Source organism: Anneissia japonica, unplaced genomic scaffold, assembly GCF_011630105.1.
Source record: "Anneissia japonica isolate Jap-2015-1 unplaced genomic scaffold, ASM1163010v1 scaffold288186_len71641_cov116, whole genome shotgun sequence".
Lineage (NCBI taxonomy): Eukaryota > Metazoa > Echinodermata > Crinoidea > Comatulida > Comatulidae > Anneissia > Anneissia japonica.
In genome coordinates, this window is record NW_022745851.1 from 20119 (window position 1) to 31651 (window position 11533).

The 11533-nt window shown below is 35.9% G+C and overlaps 1 protein-coding gene and 1 pseudogene across 1 annotated transcript in view; both read right to left on the bottom strand.

Annotated features, from left to right (window-relative positions):
• LOC117120040 (nucleolin-like) overlaps window positions 1–123 on the bottom strand; it is a 3160-nt gene extending 3037 nt beyond the window's left edge. Inside the window, exon 1 of the mRNA XM_033265038.1 lies at window positions 102–123. Within this exon, the coding sequence (XP_033120929.1) occupies window positions 102–123 (22 nt within the window). The remainder of the gene's footprint in view (window positions 1–101) is intronic.
• Window positions 124–670: 547 nt separating this feature from the next.
• Window positions 671–2261, bottom strand: LOC117120041 (annotated as a pseudogene).
• Between the last annotated feature and the right edge of the window lie 9272 nt (window positions 2262–11533).

The following is an 11533-nucleotide window of genomic DNA, read 5'->3' on the forward strand; positions in this document are numbered from 1 at the left end:
GAAATCTAAAGACCACATTTAGTGTCCAGGAGTCCGAAGTCTCCTGCAGAGTTCCGGAATGGAGTTTCCTGGAATTCGCCGGATGGACTCCCACCACTCACACGCGTACTCCCGCAAATTCATGATGATATTTCAATGCCTTTGCAAGTTTTTACTACTGCCAATTGGCTCCCAGCAGCTAGTGCTAATCATAATAGGTATTACCATGGTATTACCATGCATGTACAACAAATGTTAAATGTCTAAAGAACACTTATTGAACAGATCTCCCAGATGTTGATTCTGCCAATGTGGGGACCAATGTTGAGTGTGGGTCTTTCTTATAGGGATTCTATTACACACCAAAGATATACATCAAAATCCGATGTATTGTGTGCTGCTATATAGGCCTATTGAATACAAATAGTATTTAGGCCTAGATGTTGAAGTTTGTATTTTTAATGGTACAGTACTTGGGTAGGCCTAGACGAGTGCAGGTTCGTGCGAGAAATGTCTAATAAAATCAGTAACACACACTTAATCTATTCTCAAAAAATAAAACATTCAAACATAATGATTTTGGCAGACCCAGGCTAGAAATTTTCCCTTCACTAAAAAAAAAATAAATAAATAAAAAAAATAACGTAAACGTTGTTTTGCAATAGGGCCTAGAGCCTGACAGAAAATAAAAATAAACGATCAATCTAATACATAAAAATTCAAATTCTCATTTTCGTTTATGTAGAATAGGTTTATTACCGTTCACGTAGCAGTATATAACGGCCTATCTTGATTGATGCTATGAAACCAAGGAGGTTAAGATGAAACACAGACATGAAGGTCATGGTTGAATGCGTTTCTGCTGACACGTCAATGCGTTACAGATCCACGATGTCAACGCATTACATACCGACACACGACGGGAAAAACCAACAAAACAAAATCAAGAAATATGATTTTTAACGGAATTCGGATAATTAACGTTCTAAAAGTTGGTTTCTATTGATTATTAAGTAGTTTTGTACTCTGGTCTGAAAGGAGTAAATGAGTAAGTAAATTAATTAATTTCCAAAACAAAAATAAGAACAAACATAAATACTTCTTTGTGGAACGCAAATCGAATTTCTAGAAGAGGTCTCGACCGTTCTTCCAGGTCAGGTCTAAGACCTGCCTGGGGTCCCGGCCGAGCATCTCCCCCAGTGTTGCTGCTGCCGCCCACAAGAGATGGGGTGCACCAACTCACTGCCCTGCCGGTGCGAAATGTGGCCCATCCGACTCAATCAGCAACCGTCGGTCGTCCATGGCTTCTATATGCCTACATGCTTGTCGTTGCTGGCTGTTGAAACCACTCGCTGCCAGAGAAAAGCTAAAGTACGTAGCCGGAAAGTGACGGCGATAAGCATCAGCGATGGCAACGGTGGAGGTGTAGTTGTGGAGAAGTAATCTCTACTCTCGCAGAATACGGTACAGCCTTAAGATGTCCAGTGCTTGCGAGTAGCATTCTTCTGCCGTGGGCTCCCCAACCACACCCCTCAGATGTAGGAATACCACACGGTGTTGGTGATGGGAATAACACCGGTTCAACAAACGTCTGAAGAGTCCCTCCTGGCGGTACCAATCAGAGGAAGGCCTGGAATGGTCAAGGCCGATTTCCCCCAACACTTTCACCTCATTCTTGAGAGTGAATGGAGTCGATCGAACTGGTCAGATGTTAGGCTTTTTTCGAGGTACAGGTCTATTGTGATAAAATTTATTCCCCGTGTCGTGGGGTAAGATTGAGGGTCACAGTAAACTACAACGCCTCCCGCCACGGGACTAGTGTCACCTCGGGATGGCTCCGCCTGCTCCAGGTCACTGAGGTTAGCCATAAATGATAATTCCAGCCCCTGGCGAAGACGGTCCATATGAAAATGTGCGTCGGCATCGAACCCTGCCAAGAATGCGGCCCCCACGTGATTGTGGGAGCGCCTTCCGCTTGAGCTTGCCCTCCTTTTCCTCCAGGTGCTTCTTCTCATGGGATGGCGAGGGATGGGCAGTATCTTCCCCCCAGCTCGCTCGAAGACGGCCCGGACTACAGCGGGTTCGACACGTTCGGCAATCGCTGCCAGACACCGCCAATGGATGAGGGATGCCGGATGGTTGGCAGGATTGATGGTGAAGGTGATTGGCTCATCTTCACCCATTACAGAGCAGATCATCTGCATCGCCCTGTACGTTTTGTGGTCAATGGCATACTTGACCCCTGGCGGTCCCATTGCCCTTTCCCGGTTGACCCGAATCATTAGTGCCTGCCCTGCAGAGTGGTTCCCTCACCCATGCATACAATAGCCAGCTGCTCTAGAATTTGGAGATGTCGCCGAGCTTGACGACGGGTGCTCCGACCTAAAGGCTTCAGACACGGGGCATGCTTCTCCATCACACGCACTCGCATGTTCACCACCCTTCTCAGTGTACAACCCGACCAAACACATGGGTTCTCCGGGCCAAGACAGGGACGGCTCGGCAAAACCGGCTGCCCTGTTCCAGTAACTGTAAGCGGTGGTTCTTTCGGTTCCACTGGATGGCTTTCTGCTGCGAGTTCAGTCAACGACTCTGCTGGCGATGATCCCGCAAGCGGTAGTGGCTCTAGTGGCCATTGCAGGTTGAGGTCCATGGCTAAATGGAAAAAAAGGATTAGCCTTTATCTGGTGATTAATCTCTTAGGTTTTCACACCTATACATAAGCAATCCTTGACTGATGCACATTTATTATATATAGTGGGCTACGAATAATGTTTTATTTCATGATTTTGAACATTTTCACGCTTTTCCCGTTAAAATTGGCCAAGTACTTACGAAGATATGATATTAATCATTGTTTTTGGTAAGGTTTTGGTCAGCTATTCGATATAATACCCTACACCCCTCTGCTGATAACCATTCAAGCAAGGCCTAACTTGTCAGCTAGACAGAGAAACGTGGTACGAAATGAATAGAAAAGTACGATGTTTTGAGGCGATAGGTCTAAGCCTAGGTATTTTTACACAATTTTTAATTAAGGAAAGTGTTCGTTCTGATTGACGCTTTTTTACCAGAATAGCAATGGGTCAAAACAGCAATGAACCATATAATAATAATAATAATAATAATAATAATAATAATAATAATAATAATAATAATAATAATAATAATATTGGGCGAAACACAATATAAAAGCAGTAGACATTTAAATAATTTAAAATTTAAAATAGTGACAAAATGATTATATAATGACATTAATTAAAAATAATAATAATGAAACAGTACAGTAGTAGTAATAATAATAATAATAAGAAATAGGCCTTATAACAATATAACAAAATACAAATTAAATAATAAAAATAAACACAATAATATCAGTGAACGTTCAAATAAATAAAACTTTAAATTACACACAAAAAAAATATACCCGATATGTCATAAAAGTTTATTGCCGTTTTGAACTGAAACCCTCCTTAAAGTACTGATCGACTTTGAGGGCTGCAGAGTGATGATAATTTGGTACATTGATGAAGAATGTCGATGAATTTCTTGAAAAGAAATTGGGAACATTTGAACTATTTGAAATGCTAGAGCGTTTAGAGTATTCTAACCAATGATGAGACTTTCAGCAGGTTTATGCTTTGAACGAATGCCTGTGTTATGTATTACACTGTTATTTTCAAGGAGTTATTTCAACTCACCATGGGGAGTAAGAACAACTCCCTAAGGGAGAGTAAATTATGTGGGGTTATTTTAACTCCTTAAATGGTATTAAATTAACTCAATGGGGGGAGTAAAATTTAAAGTTACTCCTATACAGAGTTATTTTCACTCCACCCTTATATAAGGTTATAATTTTGGAGTCAATTTTACTCCAGTTATTTGGTTGGTTGGGTTAAAGTAACTCTATATTTAGAGTAAAAAAAGAGGAGTTAAAATAACTCATCCACTTGGAGTTAAATTGACCCTCAATTATAGAAAATCTGTGTTGATAGATGAGCAATTTTTACTCCAATGTTATTTTACTGCCAGAGTTGAGCAATTGTGCCTCCATCTGTGATTCCATATTCTTGTCTTGTTTAACATAAAATTGTGCCAGCATTTCTCCACAATTAGATATATGCTAACTAACACAGTAATAATAATAAAGAATGTTATAATAAATAATTTAATTAATAATACAGTACCCTAATTTTATAATGTAATAATAATGTAATCATTCTGCAATGTGGTATTACTATAATAATAATAATAATTAGTAATGATACTGTTATTAATTTATAATATTATTAAGATGCTGCCATCCAATCCCAATTGAGAAAACTGCACAAATTTAGTGTGTATTTGGCCCCATTTGAATAATGACCAAGAATTTTATTGTAACCAAGTTGTGAAACAAGTTTATAAAAACAACTTTTATTTCTTTATTGCTGAATTTGATCACACATTTGGAAATAATGACACAGGTAGAAATCAGACCTCCCAAGTTTCCAGTAAACTATATGCAACAAAGTCTGTCCCATATCACAACTTCCTCAGAATAAGTGGAGATTTCAATGCGAGATTGGGCTAGGCCGGCCCCGTATTTGTTGACAAACTGTCTGCCTGCTTAAGTCCTCTCTCAGTTGCTGTTGCAGTTATTCTTGTGGATTTGTATCACTCTTTGGGTCATCTTAATATGCTTTTTGTATTACAATGAAAGTGAAAAATCAAGCTATATTTATTCAACTTATGTCTGAAGTTTAATACATTTACATACTGTCAGTTTGAAATGACAAAATACTAATTTAATTTTAATAGTTGTTCAATTAAAATTCACTATTTTCCAGTCTGTGTCAGCCTTCAGCTGGTTTTCCACAAGGTTAATTTATTTGCGCGAATTAAAGCGTCGGTTCGCTTCCTGAGTTCTGATTGGTTGCGCATTTTTTTTCGCTAGCAAAAACTCCGACAGAAATGTGAATGCGCATGTGCATGAGCCGACGCTTTAGATTCCCGCGAATAAATTCGCCAAGAAGAAAAAAAATGCTTTATCGCGATTCAGCCGTTGGATGGGCCTTGCTTTGAATAAATGCAAAAATATAACAGTTAATTGATTTGATACATTGAAGTTATACAATTACTGTCAGTCTGCAAATACAATACTAAATAGTTGTTCAATTAAAGTTTAATAAAATTCCACTATGTAAGCTACGAAACCTCGTTGGATGCTGCGAAGATAGGACTTCACAAATTATGCCCATACAGTAGTCCACTGGCCACCAATGTCTGCTTTACGATAGACGAGTTTTAACGCGAAGGATTCATCCATCATAGATGATCATCCGTCATGCAGTATTATAGGCCTTAAGACAAATCATTTTTTTTATATTTATTTTTTTTCAACTTTTCTTTACTCATGTCTAACATAAGAAAATACATACAAGACAAAGTAAACAAGTTGCATAGCATAAATAAATAACCTTTTTTATGTTTACTTTGAATTGTTAAGTTCAAGACAATAAAACAGACTGGATGTTGATATACCGGTGAATGAATGTTCTAATGTTACGTGATTATATTATACTTAATTGCATAATTCTGCAACTAATGTAAAGCAGTTATATTAAACCATTGTGCTCACTGGACCCTTTGTTGAATTAGGCCTATATGCCCATCTAATCTTGATCTAAAATTGTTAAACGAGCCGCTTTTTAATCAATTGTATCCTCTCAGTTCGCCCAAAATCTAATTATAATTTGTTTAGCTACAGCATGCGAAAATATGTTCTATAAAGGATGATTATAAATAATTCATGAGATTTTACCAAACTATCCTACGTTAGAAAAATGTGCTTGCTGGATTTCAAATTTAGTACTATATAACAAGTTACTATAACCATAGAGAAAATAGTCTAATTGAAAATAATTACACAATTAGACTGTATAGAACTAGGCCTTATCATTGATCGAGGATTCCTCGCACATTACCGTCAATAATTATTTCTCATCATTGTATGTATATTTTTATATTTCTATAGCTGCCTTATTATTAACTATATTTTTGTCTCATAGTTACCTTACTGTATTTACTGCCTATTTAATGTTTTTATCATTGACTTTGACATAGACATATTTTGTATGCTATTTCCCACAGTTTCTTATCATTGATCTTTTGTTCTTTTAATACTGTTTATTTAGATTGCTTATTTCGGCAGACTTGTACTTGCTTTGTACACCATTCTTTGTTGTTTTAGGACCGCGACCATTATTTCAGTTGTATATTATAGTTGTTTCTTATCCCATTTGTACAGTCTCCTGATGAAGTCCACTGTGTGGACGAAAGCTAGAGAATAAATTATATATTGTTAGTCTCAAAAGTGCAGCTGTTTTTTACTTTATACTTTCTATGACAAGTTAATGAGCTCCCTCCCTAAAATATGAATTGCATTTTTTTTTTTTTTTTGCGAAAATAAATGTTTATACACTCTTATGGAGCATTCTGGCATAATAAATTTGTCATGCGCGTATTGAATTACATAGACCTATGCCCACAAACTATGAATACAACGAACGTTTATACAATTCTCCAACTCCACCCTTGCTCCGAAATTTATCTTTTACACTGTTATGGCATTTCGTTTAGACACAAGTAGTGCTGCGATTTACCAAAGGAAATTTACAATACACATGGATTTCTAAAGCACATCTTGACTTCATAATTTAAGTTGAATTTCTGCATTAGACAGGCGTATAGAGCATAACATAAATGTATCAAACAAAAAAGGAAAAATCCACCTTTACATAAATGATATCAGTTTAATTGTAATAAATTCGCTCATTAACTTGTCACTGAACTTGTATTTTGTAGTCCAATCAATTGATTGTATCTTTAATTTTATTCCGGATGGTTAATACCATTTATTATTCTTTATGTATGTGTAAGATCTCCAACGTTTTCTCACTTTAACGTTGATAAAGATAGCAGGAGCTATCGAAATATCCGTTTGATTTTGTTATTGTTTAATATAATCTAGTTTTTGATGTCTTCTATTGTGTTAATATGTACCAAGGAAGTATACAATCGTTTTATGATAATTGCTGTGGTGTTCTATCAATGGAAATAGAGTTGGTGTATTGCTAGCCCAGCTTGATCGTTTGTGTGATTGATTGATAGCTAGCTGTCAGTGCCTGTCACAACGCCTTTACCAGCTCGCGGCGACATCTAAGACAATGGCTAGTCGTAAGGGCTACGCCGACTGTGGCTACACCTGCATCGATCAACACTGACACCTCACCTGAGGTAAATGATGATGCAACTACTGATAGAGAGATCTTACCTAGTGGTTCTGATTGTGTAGTTATAAATGAGTTATTATTCTACATACTAAATAATATGAACTCTATGACCTTTATAATGAGCCTGCCTACGTTTGCGGCAGCCAACTTGGCTAAAATACCGTTTGTTCCGGTCGACAAGATTGATGCTACTTTGTTGTTTCGGGAGATTCAAAAGCTCAAAGCTGATTTAGAAGTGGTTCGATCTGACATTGCCTATGCTGCAAATCAAAGATGTGACATTTCTAAACAGGTATAACAGGTAATTCAATCACATAATATCGAACCTAAATTTTCGGAAGTGAGTGATCGCCCCAAGTCGTTTGCACAAGCTGTTGCTAAGCAACAGCCTGTTAACTTCCTTACGAAAACAAAGCGAAAGGGAAATCCCCTGGTTCCGACTGAGGGCGTTAATCGCAAGCATGTTGCTTCTGCGTCGGTACGTGAGAATGCGGATAATTCACGAACTGTGTTAAATGATAGGCCAAGTAATGAAATTCGTGTTGATATGTTTGAAGATGATGAAGGATTCCGGTTCCAGCGTAACTCGCAGAGGTGACGTAAAAATAAACGTGGAACTGGAAAAAAATATTGCTCTTAAGGGTAGAACAACTCCTCCGTGTTAGTTCCACTTGGGTAACATGTCTCCTGATACTAGCACTGAGGATGTTAAAAATCATCTAAAAGTATCCAAGGCCATTGTAGCTGATGTATCATCTTTGCCCTGTAAAGTTACGGACTGTGCTTCTTTTATGATTAAGTGTGATGCATTGCATATTAATCATATTTATGATACAGATTTATATGGCCACTTAATGCTATAATTAGACGGTATTATGACACTAAACACTGATGATGATGGGGGATGGGCCTAATAATAATATTAATAATAATAATAATAATAATAATAATAATAATAATAATAATAATAATAATAATAATAATAATAATAATAATAATAATAGTAAGTCATTGTCACGGTTGAGGTGTGTTTCCTACAACTGCAAATCATTTTAGTCACGCAAAAAAGAGATTTATGATTTATTTAATAGTAATGATATTGTAGCTATTCAAGAGCACTGGCTTACTGATGATGAATTGTTTATACTTAAGTCATTTCATGCTGACTTTGATTGCATTAGTGTCTCGTCGGTTTGCAGTTCTGACGGAATACTGTTGGGTCGCCCTTTTGGTGGAGTGGCCCTCTTTTATAGAAAATGGTTATCAAATTTTATTTGTAAGGTAGATCTAAATGATAAAAGATTGGTTGCAATTACAGTAGGTAACAGTGATAATTTGTCCCTCCTTATTAATGCTTATCTCCCCTATGACAACAATGCCGATAATTTAATTAAGTTTATTGATTATCTAGGTAAAATCCAAACGACTATCAACGAATTTCATAGCAACAAAGTTTGTGGTGACTTTAATGCTGACATCAAAAAGAAATTTGGTAAAGAACTTTTAAATTTTGTTTCTGAAAATGATTTAGTATTATCAGATTTATCTTATTTAGGTGTTGATTCAGATAACTTTACATTCTTGAGTGAATCGCATGAAACCACAAGTTGGTTAGATCACATCATGTGTATTCATGGAGCTAATGCATGTGTGACTAAGGTTGATATAGCGTACGATGTTCTGGGATCTGACCATTTTCCTTTATTGTTTGAATACTCTATTAATTTACTACAGTTTAAATGTCCTGATAATGACAGTAAATTTAGACATGAATATGTAAATTGGAGTAAGGTAAATGCTAATGATATTGACTCATATTCTTCCTTCACTGAATCTCTACTTAGTAATGTTAAAATATGCCCAGATTTGTTATCTTGTAATAATGTTAACTGTAAAAATGAACGTCATTGTTTTGCTATCGATGACCTTTACAACAATATTGTTACTTGTCTTAAATGTGCATCTAGTGATTGTCTGAAGCCTTCTAAATCTAGATCATATAATATTGTACCGGGTTGGAATGATTATGTTTCCGATTTACATTGTATTGCTCGTGAAGCCTTCCTTCTTTGGAGAACCTCTTGCTACACTTCTATCTACCGTATATGAAGCCATTGAAACTAAAAATCAATGTGACATAATTTACACTGATTTCAGTAAAGCATTTGATAAACTGTCCCATAAGTTATTATTATTAAAACTGCATCAATTTGACATTAGCGGTAACTTACTATCCTGGTTTAAAAGTTACTTGAGCGATAGGTTCCAGAGAGTAGTATTTGAAGGTGCTACTTCAAACCCTCTCCCAGTCCTCTCAGGAGTTCCTCAAGGCTCAATTCTAGCCCCCCTTCTTTTCAACATCTTTGTTAATGAAATACCTAATATTTTCCCAAATTCCAGCTGTCTTATGTTCACTGATGACCTCAAGATATATAAAATCATTACCACCATTGAGGACTCCATTGCACTCCAGGCAGATCTGGAAATGGGTTTCCGACTGGAAAATGTCCCTGAAGTCCGATAAATGCAAAGTCCTGTCTTGCTCTCTTAAGAATACACCTATTACTTTTGCTTACTCTGTTCATGGTGAGGTCCTTAAAAGTGTAAATTCCTATCATAACCTCGGCATTTTTATTGACCGTAAACTGACATTTATTTCACATGTTGACCACATTGTTAAAAAGGCCAATCAATTGCTTGGGCTAATGTGGCGCAATTGCATTCAGTTCTCTCCACACACAAAACGTGCACTTTACTTATCTCTTATCCAACCATCACTCGATTTTTGCTCAGTATAACTCTCTCTCTCTGCTTCCCAAGTTTCCAGAATAGATCGAATCCATAGAAAATTCTTGCGCTTCATCGGCCCAGCAGCCAATTGGCCTCCTATTATTTCTCCGACGTCTAGGAGAGCAAGACAGGATTTATACTTTTTGTACAAATGTCTTAACTCTAAATTTAAATGTAATCTTGTATCTATGTTTCATTTTAATGTTCCTGTTCGTAATCTTCGTTATAAACCTTTTCTTCATGTTAAATATTCTTGTGTAAATGTTTGTAAAAATGGTATTTTCCGTAGAATTTCGTCAGCTTATAACACTTGTCTTTTAAAGAATAATTTTTTGGATATTTTTAACTGTAATTACTTTTAAAAGTATTATTAATGAACTCGTTTTTTAATTTGTATTGTATATATTTATGCTCTGTTTACTGAAAATTTTATTTCAACCTATTATTGGTGTTTTACACTGTTGGTTGAGAATAAAGAATCGAATAGAACCAATGGTAAACCTAGAGATGGGCCACTGTTCCACTCAATGAGAATGTCTCGACCTCGTTTTAAGTTAGCGTTACGCACGTGTAAGAATAATGATGAACAACTTAGGGCTGATAAGTTGGCTCAGTCACTTGGTGACAAGGATTACCATGGCTTTTGGGAAGGTGTTAAATTTATTAATGACTCAAGATCTAATGTATCTGAGGTTATTGATGTTAGTGGTGAGAATAACATATGTAATCATTGGGCTAAATATTATGAGAATTTGTTTAACTGTGTAGATAACACGACTAATAAAGCTTTCGTGGAAGGAGCATTAGAATACTGCTTACCTATTCTGCCCTGCTCTGAGAAAAGGCATTAAGTAACAAAATCATAGTTTTGAGTAAATGAGCAAACGTGTTTGAGTTTTTCCCAAGAAAAGTACAAATGATTTCAAATTTGTTAAACTATGGTTTGCTTAGATATATTATTAAAAAATTTTCCACACACTTTTCATTGATTAATTTTATTATTAAGGGGGCCAAAATGGAGATAATGCCTTTTTTCACAGTATTTATAACTATGAATGTAGATAAATACTTTTGAAATCAGGCATTATCTGCAAAAGTGTATATAAACATGCATTAATTATTAATTTATTCAAATGTATGTATATGAAATTTAATCTATAGATTTATAACATATATTTTATAAAAATCTTGCTCCAAAAACAAGTGAAAAACTAATATTTTAAAATATTAAAATATTTGAAACCGCAAAATCGTCTACTGTATTTAATTTTTAAAAATCGAAGTATATGTATGAAATCCAAAGGTTAGTGTAAAAATTGAAGGCTAGTATACTCTGACTTTATAAGATGAGGAATTTAATTGTGTACACAAGAAAAATGCGCAGAGGGGAGGGGGAAGGGGCCGGTGTTGTGAGGGAGGGGGTGAGGTAGGATAGAGTGAAATTATTTTTAAACGTATTTTATTTATGGTTCGGTAACTAGTATGTCATC